General features: G+C 45.7%; 1 protein-coding gene across 1 annotated transcript; it reads right to left on the reverse strand.

Moving 5' to 3' along the window:
- Positions 1-6433: 6433 nt before the first annotated feature.
- On the reverse strand, positions 6434-19691 carry wnt10b (wingless-type MMTV integration site family, member 10b). Its single transcript, XM_052009426.1, has 3 exons — positions 19382-19691; positions 13799-14166; positions 6434-6892 (listed from the first exon to the last, which is right to left on the reverse strand). The coding sequence occupies exons 1-3, from the start codon at positions 19689-19691 to the stop codon at positions 6434-6436; spliced, it is 1137 nt and encodes a 378-aa protein (XP_051865386.1).
- Positions 19692-21142: the final 1451 nt, after the last annotated feature.

A 21142-nucleotide genomic window follows, 5' to 3' on the forward strand; every position in this document is an offset into this window, starting at 1 on the left:
TAACTATTCCTGTTAAACAGTCAGAACCCAGCAATATGTTATGTGCATCTTTGCAACCCCTGGGCAAATTGATAGAATTTCTACTAAACTGAGCTGAGAATTACATTCAAACTTGAAGTGAGAGAAGATGCAGTTATTTGTGTGGGGCCATAAACTAGCACAGCTTCTGAGAAAGTAGAATGTAACAGCATCCCAGGTAGACAGGGTGGTGAAGAAGGCTTTTGGCACACTGGCCTTCATCAGTCAGGGTACTGAGTATAAAAGTTGGGATGTTATATTGCAGTTGTACAAGCTGTTGCTGAGGCCACACCTGCAGTATTGGGTACTGTTTTGATTACCCTGTTTTAGGAAAGATGTCATTTTGCTGGAAAGAATGCAAAGTAGATTTACAAGAATGTTGCCAGGACTTGAGGGAACCGAGTTATAGGGAGAGGTTGGGCAGGCTAGGACTTCATTCATCAGAACATAGGAGACTGAGGGGTGACCTTATAGAGGTTTGTAAAATCAGGAGGGGCACAGATAGGGTGAATGCACAGTCTTTTTCCCAGGGAAAGGGAATCAAAAACAAAAGGGCATGGGTTGTCACAATGTCACACAAAGAGCGAGATCACAGAGAACCCAAAGGCAGAACACCAGAATGAGACTGGAGTTGGGATGCTTCCTCGGTACCAAATACAGAACCAAAGGAATCTTGCCTCAGGATTCTGAGATGGAATCCCAACATAGAAACAGGGTTTTCTTTTTCTAGGAGAAACCACAAAACTGGGATTGCTCCAGAGTTAACAGCTCTAAGCAGCCTGGAGACAAAGTATACCCAGAGATAGACCAATAATCTGGTCACCAGTGCTTGTGAAACCAGGGTTCTTATACTAGTCTCCTGATGGCACTCAGGTGTGTGTCATTAGGCAAATAATAGTGCATGGAAACCATGTGCTGCACAACAAGGCACCATCAATGGGAATAAGGGGCAGAATCGAGAACCAGCACTCAGAACCATGACATGGGTTTAAGGTGGGAGAGGAGAGGTTTAAAAGGGACCTGAGGGGCAACCTCTTCACACAGAAGGTGGTGCGTATATGGAATGAGAGGCCAGAGGGAGTGGTTGAGGCAGGTACAATACGACATTTAAAAGACAATTAGATAAGTACATGGATAGGAAAGGAATAGATGGATCTGGGCCAAACACAGGCAAATGGGACTGGCTTAAATGGGCATCCTGGTCAGCATGGATGAGTTGGGCTGAAGGGCCTGTTTCCATGCTGTATGACTCTATGGCTCTAAGTTGCTGCATTAGCATGAATTGGTGATTACAATGTTGCACAGCCCATAAGCACCACAGGCCTCCTCACTGCCTTGTGTCATATTTTTCTGCAAAAAGAAAGAAGTCAGGGAATGCCTGCATGTGCAAGTGTCTTTAAGAGTTCTGATCTCTAAAGTGACATAACTGCAGAAAGTTCTGCGGGATACCCTCTGTGTGTGTCTCTCCTGGGATGTTGCCTGCTGACCATTCTGGGCTGTATCTGCTTTTCTAATGTGATGACTACATTTAATAAGGGTCTGGAGCAGCTGATTTTCTTTTACAGTGAAAGGAAAGCAGATCAGACTGCTCCAATTATAAAGATTAATGCCATTAAAAACAGGGGTGCAGCAATGCTGCTCTTCCGAGTCTGAAAGCAATAACGTAAAAAGTGCTTTTTGATGCTTAAGTATGAATGGAAAAGCAAGGTGACGTAACAGAGTGTGGTGGACCCTACCTTCAACATAGGTGGGACAGTGGCTGAGCTAGTAGAGTCGCTGTATCGCGGCACCAGAGACTGTTCTCCCTGTGACCACGTGGGTTTCCCCTGGGTGCTCCAGTTTCCTCCCACATCCCAAAGACATGCGGGTTGGGAGGTTAATTGGCCGCTGTAAGTTGTCCCTGGTGTGTAGGTGAGTGGTTGGATATTGGCGGAGCTGACGAGAATGTGTGGAGAATAAAATGGGTTTAGTGTCGGATTAGTGGTTGATGGTTGGTACTAAAGGGCCTGTTTCTGCACTGTATCTCTCCATGACTGTGAGAGCTCTGTCATATCTCTGAGTAAAACTCAGCTTATTCACAGCCAGACCTTCCAGTCAAGTAGAATACTGCCATGTTATGTGGGAGATGTAGCCAGACTACTTCAACCCTGCCAGCTGGTGCTTTGGTCAGAGATGACTGATACATATCGGATCTGTCAGAGAACAACTGAATCTCTCCTTCAGCAATGTCCTCCTTCTGATCTAGGAATCCTCGATCCCAGAGGGATGTGGAAACTCAGTCGCTAAGTGTATTCAAGGCAAAGATCAATAGATTTTTGGATATTAAGAATATCAAGGGATATGGGGATAAGACCATATGACATAGGAGCAGAACTAGTGCAGGAAAGTGGATTAAGATAGTGCAGGAAAGTGGTGCTGAGGTAAAAGATCAGTCATGACCTTACTGAACAGCAGAGCAGACACAAGGGGCTATTCCTGCTTCAATTTCTTCAATTAGAAATTGTCCATTTCTGTAGTAGAAATACAAATGACCCTCATAAAAGTAAAGCCACATTGATTCCAGAATCTTAATTGTGCTCTCAAAATGTGACCAGAAACAAAATCATACCCCACGCCACCCAACACTTCAGTAATGGACCCATTATCTGCATTTAAATTAGATACCTCCTTAAACCTGATAATGAACACATTGAAGATTATTGGAACTCAACCACACACGCATGCACACATTGAAATGGCGGCAAACATCCTCTTTTACTGGAAGCTAGCCATATGGCACACACCATTCTCTTGGTAAAACCAAAGTCAAACTGGATGAGATGGGAATGAAGGGCATTCCTTTATTTATACATCATAATATGCAACAGTTTTTTTATTTATAGGAAATTAAAGGATAGAAAACAATAATATTTAAAAACTTAGAAAGATATTCAATACATAGGAGGATTACATCTGTTAGTTTCAGCATGATATATTAAAATCAGATTCTCACATCATATTTCACCTACACTTCTGTAAATATAAGCAGGACTGAAGACTATGCCTCAAAATTTTTGGCCTAGCATTAAATATAGGTTTAGTATGGAATAAATGCAATTAGTGCTGTGTCTAATTAACTACACCAAAGATCTTGTTGGCCCTGACACCAACAAGTCTCAAAAGCTCTGTCAGTCTGCAGACAACAACAACAACTTGGATTTATTTAGCACCTTTAATGCAGTAAAATGTCCTAAGGTGCTTCACTGGAGCATTATCAAATAAAAATTTGACATTGAGTCACATAAAAAGACATTAGGACATGTGTCCAAAAGCCTGCACAGAGGAAGAGAGGGACGAGGGATGTGTGGCTTAGGCCTGGGCGAGTGAAAGAACAGCAACCAGTGGCAGGGCAGTGGCAGAAGTCTGAGTTAGAGGAACACAGAAGGCCGCTCTAACAGTACAGCATGCTTGCCCCTGCAATCTTTGGGGACTTGCTGTGCCCAGAAATTCCAGAAGCTCTGGCGTCCACACATCTCGAGTTCGCAAATGTGGCAACAAGAGGCATTGCAGCTAAAAGGCAAGTAAATTGCAAACAAGCGTTCTATTCTTGTGCTTGACCTCAGTCCAGATGTTGTTTTCTCTTGGTATTCTGCCTGTTGAGATGCCCACGCATGGCACTACTGATATGTCCAACAACGCCCACATACAGATGTAAGCAGCTAAGTAGCCATGTATCAAATATAAATGTATCAAAGATCACAAGACAAAGGAGCAGAAGTAGGCCATTCGGCCCATCGAGTCTGCTCCGCCACTTCACCATGAGCTAAACTATTCTCCCATCTAGCCCCAATTCCCAGCCTTTTCCCCATATCCCTTGATACCCTGACTAATTAGATACCTATCAAACTCCTCCTTAAACACCCCCAACGATCGGGCCTCCACAGCTGTATGCGGCAACGAATTCCATAAATCCACGACCTTCTGGCTAAAGAAATTTCTCCTCATCTCTCTTCTAAATGGGTACCCTCTAATTCTAAGACTGTGCCCTCTAAGTGTGGATGTATAATCCAGATTAAAGATACAATAGAACAGTTCAGGAGAAGTATGTTGGCAATTAATTATTGCCAATATAACTTTCAGTGTTACCGCCAAAGGCAGGGAATGTTTTGAAATACCTTCTAATTCTTAGACAAATCATTTACATGTACTTGGCATGTGCTGAGAAATGCCAATGACTAAGCCTTGCCATGTGGTTTTTAAGAGTAATGCCCCAGGATATTAAATAAGTTAATTAAGGTGGTCCGCCAAACAATTTGAACACCTGGCTTTGAAGTCAGAACATCTTTTTTCAGCTGTCCCAGTCAATTTCCATTTCAAAGGGATCTTCTCTGGTCGGGGAATATTTGAAGGCCAGTTAGGAAGTGTTCACAGGTGCTGGTACTGGGCTTCACAGAGCAAGACATTTCTTTAAACAGCTTTTTTCCTTAATAGTTCAAGTGCCGCTTTCTCTTCTCCTTTGACGGCTAATGAGGAAATGCATTTGCAAAAGACTGCCAACCCACCACTTCCCTTTATGGTGAGGACTTTGCAAAGAAGAATTTAACATCTGAGTCTCCTCGGCCGGAATGTGGGTTATTAGTGGGGAATAACATTGGCAAAATCATAAATGATATATAATTTAGCAGGAAATCCTTTGTACTGTTTGTATCAAAGTGGATTTAAAATTAAAAGTCCAAGTGAAACAGATAGTCTTTGGGCTGCTTTCATGCTAACAGTATGTTTCAAACAGTCCCCATGAGACCTTAACTGGTATTTGATTCCCTCCCACTGATAACATGGAACTTGGGATGGTTTTGGCTAAAGTAAAAATCCGGCTCAACGATCTTTCATTTCTCTTTTCATGTTATAAATGTCTGGGCAGCTACACATCTCAACCATTGCACTGCTTTAATTTTTATATAAAACTGAAGCCGGTCTGTCTGGCTGTCACCAGTAACTATGTGTCTTTGGCTTCCTGGCTGCTCATTCAGGCTGTGACTAGTGATGTACCCTGACCAGCAAAATCCCAAGATGAAACTTTGATGCCCTGGCTCTGTGCTGCCAGAACTAACACCTTCTAATCATCATAATTGTCAGCCTACCTCACTTCCTTCCCCACCTAGCCACAGCTTCAGAGCCCATGAGAATTGATTTCCTCTCATCTTTCCCTCCACAACCCACAGATAATCCAACGTTTAATGCCCAAATTCCCTCCTGCACAATGTCCCACTGAGCCATTGACCTTGGCTACACCCAGCTCTTGGCACCTCAGTTTTCTAATCTTTCTCCAATGTCTCTGATCAGGAGTAATATTCTCCAGCAAATGTCATACTTAGACCCTTCCTGTCCTCTTTTTATTCTGGATTGCTGCTTACCACCCCCAACCGACTGGCCCCCTTCCCCCCTAGACCAGAGGCTGATCTAACCTTTGCCCTTTTCAACTCTCCACTCCATCTTGCCTCTTTATTTCAAAAATAACTCTCTTACATGGTGCCTTGGGTTCCCTTCTCTCCTTTACACCTCTGCCTAGAATCCACTTTGCTCTCCTTCTGGGTGTCCAACTGTCTCCACTGTTTAAGCTCCAAAAATGGTCTCTTACGTGAAGGGCCACTGCATGGGTATAAGTGGTTGCCTCAGGCCTGCTAATGGCAGTTTCTGATCACGAGGGCAGCTGAGATTTCCGACTGACTTCATCCTTGACGTGGGATCTCATTTGCTCTCAGACTGACACTCCTGGGCTCAGCTGGCCAGGACGCCCGCAGGAGGTGAATTGATGTTGCCCTTCAAGCTACCTTCAAGGCCAGGGGACTTGGCCTGGAGCTACTGCTAATGAAACAATGTGCAGAATGGCAGTGCCACCCAGAGCAGGCACTTGATCATCAGAACGTGGAGAGGAGTCTGAATCGCCAGCGTGTTGCTAGGCAACACCTCCAGCAGTTGGGAGGGTCGTTGTTGAGTCCCACCTCAGTGATAGCATCAGGTGCAGTTGGACAATCCATCCAAAGACTGGCAGTTAAGAAGTGCCACAAGGCACCTCTCAAAAGGATTTCAAAGCATTGTATTGTCTATCTATGTTCCCTTCTCCAAGCTAAGCCAGTAAAGGTAAACCTATAGCATCTGATAGTTTCCTATTCTCAGCCAGTTCTTGCAAGGATTGAGTAGTTATTTCAAGTGGAAAGGATTGTTATCAAAATGGGCAGTTGCATTTTTTTGCTACAGGTTTACACTGATTCCGGTAAATCAATCAGATGAGAATCGATGTTAGAACAGACATGTCATGTTATCCTTAAGTATCCAACCTGTCCATCAAAATAGGTAGTAAAAAGAGAAAAAAATTGACACAAAGATTCCATACGGCATAAGAAGGAAATGTGTCTCAGTTGCAGTTTCTCACTGATTACTTGCATACATTGACCCACTCACTGACCCTGCACTCGTCACACAACACGTAGCAACACCAGTGGAAACGGCAGTTGCACCGCTCACTCCGGCTCTGTTTGAGGATGTTATGCCCTCTCCCGCAGCACAGACTGTCACAGTTATCCATCCCTTGGCTCGTTTTATTGCACACCCTTCCCCGTGTCCCTGGTGAGTCCGTGCCGAGGTCCTTCTCGCAGAAATCGGGAGACTTCTCGAAGTACACCATGTCCTTGTAAATCCGCCTCCTGTTTTGCTTCAGGCTGAATTGGCCTGTATTTCTATTGTGAGTTTTGATGAGAACTGCGTTCTGGAACCGCTCCTTGAGCACAGCCCCGACCCGTCGGAAATCAGGGGTCACTTGCCAGCAGGTTTTAAACTGGCAACTGCCGGAAGTGCCGTGACATTTACACTTGCGTTTCATGTTGTCAATGACTGCCTGAAATTTAGAAGAAAAGCAATCAAACAGAAATACCATAGGAAGCACTGGAGCAATGAACAGAGTGCTAACCCCTCTCCAGCACCCTCTGAACACAACAGACAAAACCATACTAATGGGCTGATAAGACCTCAGTTATCAGGTTAAGATCACTCCCTTTGAATACAAAACATCACTTGGAACTGTCTGGAAATATGGAACAACAATAACTTGTATTTTTATAGCACTTGTAATGAAGTTAAAAACTTCTCAAGATGATTCACAGGAGTGTTGTGAAACAAAATTTTTGCTGCCAAGGCACTTAAGGGGATATGAGAGCAGATGAACAAAGTTTGATCAGAGAGTTAGGTTTCAAGGAGCATTTAAAAGATGAGAGAGAAGCAGAGAGGTTTCAGGAGGGAATTCAAGAGCTCTGGGCATCAGAAGCTGAAGAAACAGCCACCAGTCGTGGAGCGATTCAAGGATAGTCAAAGGCCAGAATTAGAGGTGCATAATATCTCAGAGGGTTACGGGGCTAGAGGAAGTTACAGGATGCAGTATAGGTCAGTGAGCGCCGGAGTGATGGGGAATGGGACTTGGTGCAAGTTAGAATGCAGGCAACAGAGTTTTGGATGATCTCAAATTCATGGAGAACACGTGAGGGAGATCAGCCAGCAGAGCATTGGAATGGTCAAGTCTAGAGACAGAGTCCAAAGCAACAAAAAAGCCCAAGTGCAGGCAATATGAGACAGGTATGTCCACCTCTGTAATGAGAAAGGGAGAATGTCTAGGATGTGAAGATACAGGAGCTTGAAAGCCCGGACCTCCAGACTCAAGAACAGCTTCTTCCCCACTGCCGTCAGACTTCTGAACCAGTCACCTCTTTCACATCCCCTTCCCGGAGGCGCTATCACCTTCTTGGACTCTTAAATCTATCTCGCTCAGTTATTCCGTTATTGTCACTTCAGCATTTCTTCTCGCACTACTACAGAGTGCACTACAATCTTTGCACCGTTCTGCCACTTTGCGCTCGTTGCTGTATTTATTGTTGTGTTCGTTATTACCATGTATACTGTTTACTCTGTGAGCTTCACACGAGCAAGCAATTTCATTGCACCCTGGTGTATATGACAATAACCTTATCTGTATCTGCTTTGTTGTTTTGGCTTTTGCCTCTGATTGTTGTCAGTTACAGTACCATCTGTGGACCAGCTAGGAACAACATCAGAATCAGAATCAGGTTTATTATCACTGACTTATATGACGTGAAATTGGTTGTTTTGCGGCAGCAGTGCAGTACAAAGGCATAAAATTACTATAAATTACAAAATAAATAAATAGTGCAAAAGAGGAATAACGAGGTAGTGTTTACAGGTTCATGAACCGTTCAGAAATCTGATGGCGGAGGGGAAGAAGCTGTTCCTGAAACGCTGAGTGTGGGTCTTCAGGCTATGGTAGTACCATACATTGTACTGTCAGGCCAATCCATTAATTCAGTGGTCAGGGGCATGAGAGTTTTAGCATCACAAATGTTTCAATATATCATCCGCATATCTGTTGTGTTGCTCCCCGTGGGTTGCTTTGTGATTTTTGACATTTTGTCATTCTATGAGTGTGATCTCACTCTTGGCCCTTGCCTTGCATCACTCTACGTTGTGCTTTTGTAATGATATGTATATCTTGTCATAGCTTCTTTCTGTCTGTGCATCTATCTGTAGTCATTTGTGTGGGCTTGCTGCATCACCTATTTGGCATTTGTTGACTGACATCCGTTGTTATTGATGTTTGACTACAGCTGTGCTCCTGGTTTAGTGAGTATTTTGCATTTCTGCAGTTGCTTTTCTGTCTGTATGTGCAGTGTGGTTTATTTCATTTCTGATGTGCACTGCAACAGTCTGAAGGCTTACTTTGATTTGGTTCTTCGAGTGGGATGTGTTGCTGACTGATCATTATGTACAATCTGTTTCCACCTCTGTAAAATCATACAACCCCCAGCTCATCTGCTGCTCATCCACGGACTTGTGTGACCTTCAGGGTCGACAATTTCAATGTTCTCCAGGACCAGCACAACATCCTTCACTCTCTTTTAACCTGAGTTCATCCCAAACTATGTTGCCCGTTTCCTGTCACACAGCAAGTTCTGCTCAGCTGCCCCGAACTGGTGCGTTCACTGATCTACACTGTTCCCCATTCTTGCAAGCTTCATTTTTAAAATCCCTCCATTTCCCTCTCCTGTGACCGCTTTCACCCTCATGGCCCTCGTATTCCTCTAATCTGGCCTCTCGCACATCCCCAAATGTAATTGTCCACCATTGGTGGCTGTGCCTTCAGCTGCCCAGGCTCCAAGTTCTGACGTTCCCTTCCAAAACCTCTCCTTCACAAAGTCATACATCATGGAAACAGGACCTTCGGCCCACTGAGTCTGTGCTGACCATCAAGCACCCATTTACAACAATCCCGTTTTGTTCTCCCCACATTCCCAATCAAATCCCCCCAGATTCTACGACCCACTGACACACTAGGGGCAAGTTACAGTAGCCAATTAACCTACCAACCCACATATCTTTGGGATGTGGGAGGGGCACTGGAACCGTAATGGAGAAAGAGGTTGAGGCCAGGTTGGTGGTGGAGGTATCAATGCATTTAGGGGGAGACTGGACAAGCATAGGAGGGGAAAGTACAAAGGTTGATGCTCGTAGGTTTGGATGTTGGCAAAGGGAAAGAGCCTGCAGGAGAGCATAAACACCAGCACGGACCGGTTGGGCAGAATGGCCTGGTTCTGTGCCTATGAGCTGGAGAGGAATGGTGTCAAAGGGCACAAACATCAGCAAAGCGATGACCAGGCACATAACAGCCGTCCGAACTCAACACTAGTTGAAGACTTTCAGATCACAATTCAGCTAGTCCTTTTAACACCACCCCGAGAATTATCTTTTTTTTAACAAAACATCAATCAACACACTCAAAATTAATAAAAGTTTTGTGGAAGGATCTAGATAGAATAAATAGGAAGGACATTTCCATAAGGAGAGGGGTATAGATTTAAAGTAACTGGGTAGAATTAGTGGGGAGGTGAGGAAAATTCTTTTACACCCAGAGGGTGCTGGGTGTGTGGGACTCATTATCAAACAAAGTGATAGAGGCAGAATCCATCGGCACATTTAAAACAGTAGTTGAGTGTGTACCTGAAGAGCCGTGTGCAGCGGACCTGTGGACCCAATGCTGGATGGTGGGATTAAGCTTGGTGACTGTTTTTCAACCAGCACAGACTCAATGGGTCAAATGGCCTCCTTCTCTGTGTGATCATTTCTCTATGTTTCTACGATGCAATTCGTGCAATGATTTTGACATACTTTGAATGACTAATTAATTACAATGAATGGTAGGGAGAATTCTCAGATGTGGTAAGCTAAACAGCTTGATGAATCTATGTTACTGATTATTATGTACTGAGAATAGAGACATGGACCATCAGTTGATACTGCACTTTAAATAATATGTAAATGATACGAAACATGAATTAAGTGAAGTGAAACCTGCTACCAGATGTACAAATGCTATTTATTTTTTCTTTTGAAAGACTAAACTGGAGAATCCACATGTTAAAGTCTTTTCTTCAGGAGAAGGAAGCTGGATGTGATTGTCATTTCTTTGTGATAGTTATAGTATTTGTATTGTGGCACTGTGGTGCTGCCTCACAGCTCCAGTTACACAAGTTCGATTCTGACCTCCAGTACGGTCTGTGTGGAGTTTGCACGTTCTTCCTGTGACCGCGTGGGTTTCCTCCGGGTGCTCCGGTTTCCTCCCATATCCCAAGGACGTGCAGCGACACAAGAAATTCTGCAGATGCTGGAATCTGGAGCAGTACATGAAAAGTGCTGGAGGAACTCAGCAGGTCAGGCAGCATCTATGGAGGGAAATAAACAGCCAAAACATCGACTGTTTATTTGCCTCTATAGATGCTGCCTGACCTGCTGATTTCCTCCAGCACTTTTTGTGTATTGCCAAGGATGTGCAGGTTGTTAGGTTAATTGGCTGCTGTAAATTACCCGTAGTGTGGATGGCTGGTGGGAGATTCAGCAGGGTGTTCAGTGGCATGTGTGAGAGAATGGATTACAGAGAAATAAGTTAGGGAATGGGGTTTCTCTGAGAACCAGCAGAAATTCAATAGACAGAATGGCCTCCTATGTTATATGGGAATATGTGCATGCAATTAGGCACCATTGAAAAAGACTCAAATCATACTCCATTCGTACTCATTTAAGTGAGTTTTACCAGCAATGAGGGCCATTATTTCAGTTCTTCTATTGTATCGTGAAATTGCATTCTGCACAGTTGAGAAAGTAATGTCACAAGAGACAAGGAAAACAACATTAGAAGGAGTTTGTGGTTCTTTTGCATTTTACAGATCAACACCCTGAACAGTGTGAATGTGTAAGGAGGTTGTTTCAGAACTAAGTGATTGTATGCTACATAGAAACAATAAAGGAAGCTTTGAAACAACTAAGTATGGATTCCAGCCAAACATTGTCCCATTGGCAGTGCCCAACAGTCCGTAGAAGTCTTCAAGTGAATCAGAGGGCACTATGTGGTCATTGTCAAAGGGCACCCAGGTGCATGGTAAAGATATACACCCTGTGCCCTCTTTCAACAACCCACAAAGGTGCAGCTCATAAAAAAATAGACAAGCTCATCAAATGTATGGCAGTAAATGTTACCAATAATCGACGAAGCAACCAGTATCCTGCAGTCCACACTGGCTGAAAAAGACTGTGCAAACCAATTGACACCAGGTGACCAAAGCAAGTGCTGATCTGGGCAGAACCAGCCATGTGTCCATATGCAAATATTCCACTTCTTCACTGATTTGGTACAGTATAGCCATGTGTTTTTTTAATCTCATTGGCTTAATATAAACTAGTAACTACTTTGATGGGTTTCTGTGGTAATGTGAATATGTAGATTGCAGAGATTAATACTGAACACTTTGTTATATTAGAACCAGATAAGGTAGAGCTGGCATCCAAACCTCTATCCATCTGCATTATCTTGAAACGCTGATCATAATTCTTCTGATTAGCATGAACTCTGCAAGGATCAGAACATGTATTGTGGCCAACTGGTTAGATTGGAATGTGTTAACTGACTAGAAATCTCAGTCCCAAAGCAATTTTTAACTTATACTCATTCTTGACGTGTTTTCGGTTTATACTTGTGAATGGGTTAGCTTTGCTACCTCAATCACAGCACATTAACTGCAGACATATTGGCTCCATGAAGATGCCAACAAGATGGCACATACATCTGGAACAAGTCAAGACTCACCTCCCACCAGGTGTTCAGTGCCTGGCCAGTGAAGCAATGCCAAAGAAGGCAGGCATCGATGATAGAATTCACCATTGCATTCAGTGCACCAGCACAGCCTTTGGCCGTCTGAGGAAAAGAGTATTTGCAGATCAAGGCCTCGAACCTGGCACCGTAACTCATGGTCTACCAGGCAGCTGTCACCTCTACCCTCTGGTACACTTTTGAGTCATGGATTATCTACAGTAGGCACCTCAATGAACTGGAGCTACCATGAACTCTGTCTCTGCAAATCCTCCAAATCCATTAGCAGAATAAGTGAACCAACATCTGTGTCCTTTCTGAGGTCAATATCTCCAGCAACAAAGCCCTAAATACACTCAGTGGGCCACATCATTTGCATGCCCAACACCTGACTCCCAAGACACACTCTCCTCCAAGCTCTGCCATGGAAAGAGATTGCCAAGTGGACAGAGGAAACGATTCAAGGATATTCCCAAAGCCTCCTTGAAAAAGTGTAAAATTCCCTACCAACTTGTGGGAATCCCTGGCCCATGACTGCTCAAAATGGAGAAGGAGCACTCAGATTGGTGCTGAGAACTTCATCCATTTGCCAGGAGCACACAGAAGCCCAGCATAAACAGTAGAAGGAGCACACTGTCTCACAAACTATTGACACCCCCCCCCCACTACTCCCATCACCCGCCTTCTGCCCCACCCGTGGAAGAGTCTGTAGGTCCCGCATTGGCCTCATCAGTCGCCTGAGAGCCCATACAGCAAGCAAGCAAGATCCTGAGGGACTGCCCGAGAGAAATCCCAGCACCAAATGACTGCACTGAAATAGAAGTTAACTAAACACAATAGCTATAATTTTACGACCTTATTTTTTGAGAAAAGTAAGTTCCCCAGCATAAGTCCAGCAAGAATAAGAAGAATTGATGAGCCTCTTAGCGCTGCTAATGCTCGTTTTAGCGCCAGGAACATACACTTCAGCGCAGTTAAGCTGTGGTATACACAAGCCCCTGTCTATGCTTCTTTCCTTTTTGATGGGATGCTGCGTCCCCCATGAACAGAAAGGCTTGTTTGACCACTTCAGGGGGCAGTTAAGAGTTAAAGCATCTGGAGCCACACCTAGGCAGGAGCAGGGAAGGACAGCAGGCATCCTTCCTTAAAGGACATTCCTGAGCCAGACAGGGTTCTATGACAATCCAGTCATTTCATGGCCTCCATTAACTAGCTTTGTTATTCCACATTTACCTAAGTAATTGAATTCGTGTTCCTCAGCAGGCAATGGTGGGACCTGAACTCAATGCCTACAGGAAAATTGCCCATACAGCTGGATACTAATCGAGTAGCCACCACTTTGCCACCATACCCCCATTTAGTCGAGAGGGGAGTCATTCATTTTACACTTGAGAGGGTCATGAAGAGTGAAAATGGAGATGGAGGTTCTGGTGGATTCTTGACTTCCACCAGGATATGGCTGTAACACACATACCTTCCTGTCACAGCTCAAAACACTGAGGATCCATTTTGTAGACATTCATCTTTTTTCTGGGTGAAACCTTTGAGCGTTATGCCAGTTGAGTGGCCAGTGCACGCGCTCACCCACGGGTGGCTTACCTGCCTTCCCAGCTTGTTATTGTGGAGTCTCATTCTCCCGTGGATGTCCCTCGATGTCTCTCGTGAGTCCAGAAAGTCCCTGGAAAACTTCTCCGCAAATTCGATGTCGTGGTTGCAGTCGCCCCATTCCCAGGAGTCCTGGATCCCAGAGAAACGTTCCTCAGGCTTAGGAACAGAGACAGGGAGCCCCTGGGTCAAGGCTTGTACCCGGAGTTGGTAGAGTTTGAACCGCAGATTCTGGTCGTCCCCTCCTCTCCGCTTCTGGTCGCATCCGCAGCCATTCAGCTTCCCCAAGCTGCAGGCGGTAGCCACCGAGTGGGTGACCCCAGCAGCCAGCAGGGAGAACATGAAAGCGCTTTCACGGAACCCTGCATGGACAACAATGAGATGGGAGTTACCAGCAGGCAGTTGAAAGAGAGCTACTGAGAAACGTACACAGCAACTCATCTTACAGACAGTAAACGCTTCGCAAATTCCAATAATGGAGAATTTGGCTGTCAGCCTGCTTGGCACAGACAGTTCCCATTGGGACCTGATTGCCTTAAATGTCTTTTAAAGACAGACACCCTCATCATCTCATTCATTCAATTCATGCTTTATTGGTACCTTTTTAAAGTGGTACTTCAGAATTTAGGGCGTCTCCTGGAAGGTTGCCAGCTGAGTTGGACTTGGCATTTTGAGGACTGGGTGGGCCCTGACCTGCCGGAGGTGTACAGAACTGTCAGAATCAATAGATCATCCTCATCTACAAGCAGAAGAGGGAGAGAGAGGAGATCTGAAATTGGCGACCCACCTCACCCTTGAATGTGGATTACAAGATCCTGTCCAAGGTCATCACCAATAGTCAATTCTGCTCTGGGGCAGGTGATCTACCCAGACCAGCCTGTGCCACACCCAGCAGGAAGACCTCTGCTCAGGGATACCATCACCCATGCACAGGATGGGGGTGCAGAGAAGACACTTGCATGGTCAGCTTGGGCTTAGGAGATGGCCTTTGATGCAATGACGGATGCAAAAACAAGAAAATGCTGGAAATACTCAACAGGCCAGGCAGCACCTGGGGAGAGAAGCAGAGGTAACATTTCAGCTCAAGGTCCCTTTCTTTCCAACATTTTCTATATTTTATAGGAAGGACATGGTTGCACTGGAGAGGGTGCAGAGGAGATTGACCAGGATGTTGCCTGGGATGGAGTGTTGCAGTTATGAGGAGAGACTGGATAGGCTGGGCTTTGCGAGAGTGTGGTTTGGAATAGCCAGGGCACGCACTGAGAACTGAGTGGAGCAAATAGCCAGGGTGAAGCAGAAACCGGGGTCATGGAAGTGGCGAAAGAAGCCGGTGGTCGGGTGTGAGGTGTTCTCGGTGGCTCGGGTGTGGCCCATCCCCCCTCCTGCACTGCCGCTGACTTCTGAGCCACTTCCATTTGCCCACAACCAGATGTTGCAGCACTGGCAGAGTCCAGGGCTATGTGCTGAGAGACGCTGGAGCTCGGTGCAGCCACCGCAATGATTGCATGGGGAATGGCCTTCCCGCCATTCCACACTGAGAGGCTGTAAACTGTGTCACAACCCCTTGGACCTACCACATGGAATCTACTTGAAAGAAAAATGAGTGAATCTCATAAGCACATGGAATGATATGCCTTGTACCATGGATGATGACACATGCGTTTACAGAACTATATATTAGCAAATTTTAAGAACAAAGCATATTTTTGTGGAAAAACTGTTACTTCAAAATCTCAACCAGTAGCACAGTAGCATAACACTTACCACAAATATCAAATATTGTCTGAATTGCATCCTAACTTCATTTTCCTGCCTTGGGTTCTATATTCATTAACCCTCAATTTTATCAATCTCAGTTCTGAAACTTCCAGCTGTCTTCCAGCAGCAACTTGAAATGGAGAAGTATTGCACACTTCCATAGCCCTGTGTGCCAGGAATGCTTCCTGAGGTCACTCCTGAACGACCTGCCTCTGATTGACGCCCCCTTGTCCTGGACACCCCCACCAGAGGACAAGGTTCCTGCCTACCTAATTAGCCCCTTAATTAGATCAACCCTTGATCTGCAGTTAAAGGCCATGGGATCTTTCCCATCCATCTGGTTAACCGTTGGTTTACCACCCCATTTAGATTAGAACACTCCATTACCATCATCGTGCCTGTAACTAACTCTCAAAATCTCTGGAAGCTGCCCATATAATTCATCCCACTGATCAAACTGCTGAAGGCCAGTATCTCCTTAAATATATTGCTCATGGCTTCATGAAGGCGGTAGTCCAGTTGGTATCCAGCTATAACTTAATATAACTGTAGCATAACTTCACCACTTGGTACTCCAGTCTCCTGAGATAATAGTTCCATGAGACCATTAAACTACTTTGTTTCAGTTCGTTAGATTTTTATGACGGGCTCCTCGCTCTCGCCATAGTTCCGAGCTTTTACCATTCAGAATATGCTCAGATCTCTCCGTGGGGAGAGCAGCGCAAAGTAAACCGCCAGTTACCAGAGTTTCGCCCACTCCCCATGCCACTTCCCACGAAAAGCATGCTAGGAGATGGGGAGCGGCGAAGAACCGCGTGGAATGGCAACACAGATAAATCCAATTAGAAAACATTGCCTGAATTGGCAACAGCGATTCATCCCATCCTTGACTAACATACAGGAGATTGTATCGTGCATTTGGTCTGAGTTAATTGCAGATGTTTATGTGATGCCGAGTTTGGGGTCATTACGTGCTGCAGAGAATCAGCCACAGTGTGCATTCAAGCCCCAACCGAACCAGGAGCCCCACGCACATCTGCAGTTCATCCCGGACATCTGTTATTTTGGGTATTTTGATTATGCAAAGGGCCTTCCCCTCTCCAACCCCTGTTTTCTTTTCTAAATGTCCAGCGTAGAATCGAGAGGGACACGGGTTGAGTTCGGGGCGCGCAGTTACAGGAATATAATCTAGATTTTGAAGCACTGCTGTTGTCCGAAAGTACAAGGAGAAAAGAATAACGTGCGTGGAAACAGCACAGCCCCTTCAAAGGGACCGCTTTGACGAGCCGGTTGCCATTAAACAGTTGATACTATCTATATCGAAACACAACTTCTGAAATGCACCGCACGTTTATTTGAATCATTTCTTCTCCGGAGGCATCAAAGCAACTGCTTAAATGTTTATGGGACAAAAGTACCAATAATTTGAAAATACGCTGGTATAAATGTTATTGACAAATGGCAATGCTGTTAATAGGTGAAGTCTCTGGTGTGACGCCGCTTTGTTGATAAGGAAAGCAATGGAAAAAATCTGGATGGTGCCTTTCTGGACTCCCCCCCCCCCCCCAAGATATTTGCGGTCAATCAAATACACTGTGGGGGAAAGCAGCCAATTTGGGCATTGCAAGATCCCACGAACAACAATGTGAAAAAAACTACATTATATTTTATTTAGTATTTCGACTGAGGGATAAATATTGGCCACACTCCCCTCACCCCTGTTCAGAATAGTGCCGTGAGATCTTTCCTATCCACCTGGTTTACCGCCCCACTTAGATTATCACAAGGTGAAGCACCCCGGCGCCATCATCGTGTCTGTAGCTAACTGTCAAAATGTAGGTCCCCCCCCCCCAACACACGCACGCCCCCTTCCCTCGCCCGCCCCTCTCACCATCATCATTCGCCGCAGTGCACTTCAATGGAAGGATGGAACACGGTGAGAAACAGCCCCGCGCACTGCTAGTAACCCCGTCATAGCTCTCTGTCCAGGACCACTTCCAACCACTGCCCACGCTTGACCATTTCCTTGGTGTTAAATAGAACGCTATGTATTCAATTAATGAGATCGAGGACCCCAGAGGAAATCAACACCCTTTATAGCCAAGAGCGAGAGGCGCAGTCTAAATTCGATCTAGGGCTGATTTTTATACTGACACGTGGTGTTTTGTATTTAATGAGGGGATCACTCAGCCTGCGACTGACTGTTGTTAGTAAGTGACTGGAAGACGAGATTGGGATAGTATTACTGGGACACAGTTGCTCTGTGTGTGTGTGTGTGTGTGTGTGTGTGTGTGTGTGTGTGTGTGTGTGTGTGTGTGTGTGTGTGTGTGTGTGTGTGTTGAGAGAGGAATTTGTTGAAGGATGAGTGAGTCAGTCCTCATCCACTGTCCTCGCCGTGGCAAAGATTCCGTAGATACTCGGGAGCTGGGGTTTGGAGCGGAGAAGAGGCGCCAACCGTAATTCCTGGGACCCCGCCGTCCGAAGAACGTAACCATGTCAGGTTATCAACTCTAATAGAAAGGGCTGCATTTCTATAGCGCCTCTCACGTCCCTTTCAGGAGGTCCCAACGCGCCTTACAGCCAGTTTTAATGTGAGAAAAATTGGCTGCCATGTGTCCCACATAAGGACGCAAGTGCTGTGTCGTAACGCGGGAAACGTGGCAGCCAATATGCACACAGCAAGATCCCACAAGCAACAAGGTGTGTATGACCACATCATCAATATGGGCCAGAGCACCAGCCATAGTTCCTCAGGCTCTTCTTCAAAATATTGCCAAGAAAACCTTCGTACCCGCCCGAGAGAGCAGCCGGTGCCTTGGTCAAACGTGTCATCCGGAAGAAGTCACCTCTGAGTGTGCAGCGCTCCCTCAGTACCACGCCGGAGCGCCCGCCGAGATTTGGGGCCTGAAGTCTCTGGAGTGGGGTCTGAAAGAGGACGGTTCTACCCACAAAGCCACGGACAAACACTACAACATGAAACCATGAAGTGTGAGGCTAACTTGGCTATAATGGGTATGGGATTTGTATTTCGTGTTGGAAGAGCGACGGTCAGAGAACAACTCCCCCCCCCCTCAGCCACAAACTCACCTCAAGTAGGATTTGAAATGTCACCAGTTTTTTTTAATACGCACACTCACACAGATACACACTTTCATGCTCATTGCGCACTCTCTCTCTCTCTCTCTCTCTCTCTCTCTCTCTCTCTCTCTCTCTCTCTCTCTCTCTCCTATACACACATATAGGGCGGGTTTGCTTCAAAACTCACTAAAGTAGGTCACCTAAAGCTCCCGGAGCTATGGGCCAGTTCAGGCTGTTTCAATCTCTCACCTGGGATTGTCAGCACAAATCCCTGGCGAGTGAGCCTTGCACACTATCGACGGTGAACCGATACCCTCCAGCATTGTAGCACAGTGCCACCACGTTTACTCCGAAAAAAGTAGAAGGGGGTGGGGATGGGGGGACTTGCAAAGGAAATTACACCCCCGTCTCCCTCATGTCTTTACATCTCTCGTACTTATATCGTGATTGTCCGTTTCCCACTTCTAATCCCCAAACTCATTTTCCCATTCCTAATCCCAAATTCCATCCTGCTCCACTGTCTCCCCGTTTTGCTGCTTGCGTAGGATGTTTGGGGTTTACAGCTTTCTGTTCGTTCTCTCACTAAATTCGTCTCCCACCTTCCCCTTGCACCTGAGTACCCACTGCCCCGACACGTTTCAGGGAAAATCCCCCTGGATCAGATATGCGCCTCCCTGTGTTAACCCTTCCAACCCCATAGCGGTGTTGCCCCGTGAGGCAAGGAACCCTTCCGTCCTCTACCTCTGTTCAGGATGACTGTGTCTTGGAGGATTTTTCCACCGTTCTCCAGGGTCGAACAGTTCCATCTCTGATCCCAGAGCTGGTGCTGGCATTCGTGAATAGCGATCTGAATACCCTGAACCGCAGCCGCCGTGACATCAGGGCTCCGCACACACAAACCCATCTGGCGTCTGCTCAATCCCGGCAGCGTCAGGCAGACCGTGTTGGCTGTCAGGATCGGGTCTGCAGGTATCTTCAGCCCCAAGATCTCATTCCCGGCCACACTGAAGCGGAGAGAAATGACCAAAGAAGCATGTTTACTGATATACATGTTAGCCAAAAGAAAGGGTAAACGCGTTTTATAACTTTTACTTCTTTAATATTTCAAAGGACTATTTTAAACCAGGCGTAATGATAAGCAGCCACACTAATCGTTTCTTACCGATAGACGGTGAGTGAGATGGTGAGAAGCAGAGATAGGTGTCCGGAGGTTGGGAAAATTGCCATGGCAGGGATTTAAATCGGTGCAAATAGATCGGTGCAGGGGACTATTGGGAACCACACGGGAATATACTTTCCCAACCCAGGTCTGGCAGCGACAGTATCAGGATAATTACAATCTCCTCCTCAGTGTCATGTTTCATTTCCTCGCTCAGCTGCTCCGTATTGCCGCTAGATTGAGTCAGTCAGGATTTAAAAAGTCACAGGAAGAAAAAAAAATCCCCACTCAGTTCAAAGGCAGATTGAACGTAGATAGATCAGTCAGTCTTATTTTGCCAGATCACTGACGCTATCTCTGTCACTCTCTATCTCCCTCTATCTTTATACTGTACTTCAATCGTTCCCCCCTCACCCTCTTTCCTCTCTCCTCCTCTGCCTCTCTCTCTCCCACCCACACACTTCCTTCCTGTCTCCCCCTCCCTTCAATTCCTCCTGTGCTCTCCATCACTCCCTCAATCTCTCTCCCACCCTCCCTCTCCCCTCCTCCTCCTCTCATCTCCCGTCACCTCCCATCATCTCTCCCACGTCTAATGCAAGAGGATTAAACAAATCGCACCATTAAAATGAATACTTTGATCTTTATTGGCGAATCATGAATGTTCAGGCAATCTTTGAAAATAAAAGTTAATTGAAGTGCGGCCGATGGGGGGAAGCGAACAGGTTCGCCAAGTGATGCTGGTCGTGTGTGATGATCTCTGTCTCTCAACCTCTCCATGCATCGTACTCTCTGTCCTCTCTCTCTCTCTGTCTCTCTCTCTTCCCCCCCCCCCGTCCCTGTCACTCTCTCTCTTTCCATCTCTCTCACTCACTCTCTCTGTCTCTACTCACTCTCACTCTCTCTCTGTCTCTCTCTCTATCCTCTCCCTCTCTGTCACTGTCTCTCCATCTCTCACTCACTCTCTGTCTCTCTCCCTCTCAGTCTTTCTCTCTTATTCTCTCTCACTCATTCTCTGTCTTTCTGTGTCTCTTCCTCTCTCTCATTCTCTCATCTCTCTCCATTTCTCTCTCTCTCTCTCTCGCCATTCACCAGTTTCTGTTCCTGGTGGCTCCTTTAACAAACGAGGACAATTACAGACATTGGGCGAATTCAAGTGGAACCAAAGTCCATTAAAATATATCTTGAAAAATAGTCTTTGACTTTCAAACCAGCCACTAGAGTAATTAATGTAAACCATTCATTGGAAAGCTAAATATATCCTATCCGCAAACAAATCCAAGGGTCCCAGATATGGTGTGCTTTGGACTTAGGTTTACCCCCATTTCGTTCCCTTTGTATAGATT

This window comes from Pristis pectinata, chromosome X (genome assembly GCF_009764475.1).
Source record: "Pristis pectinata isolate sPriPec2 chromosome X, sPriPec2.1.pri, whole genome shotgun sequence".
In the NCBI taxonomy this organism is placed as follows: domain Eukaryota; kingdom Metazoa; phylum Chordata; class Chondrichthyes; order Rhinopristiformes; family Pristidae; genus Pristis; species Pristis pectinata.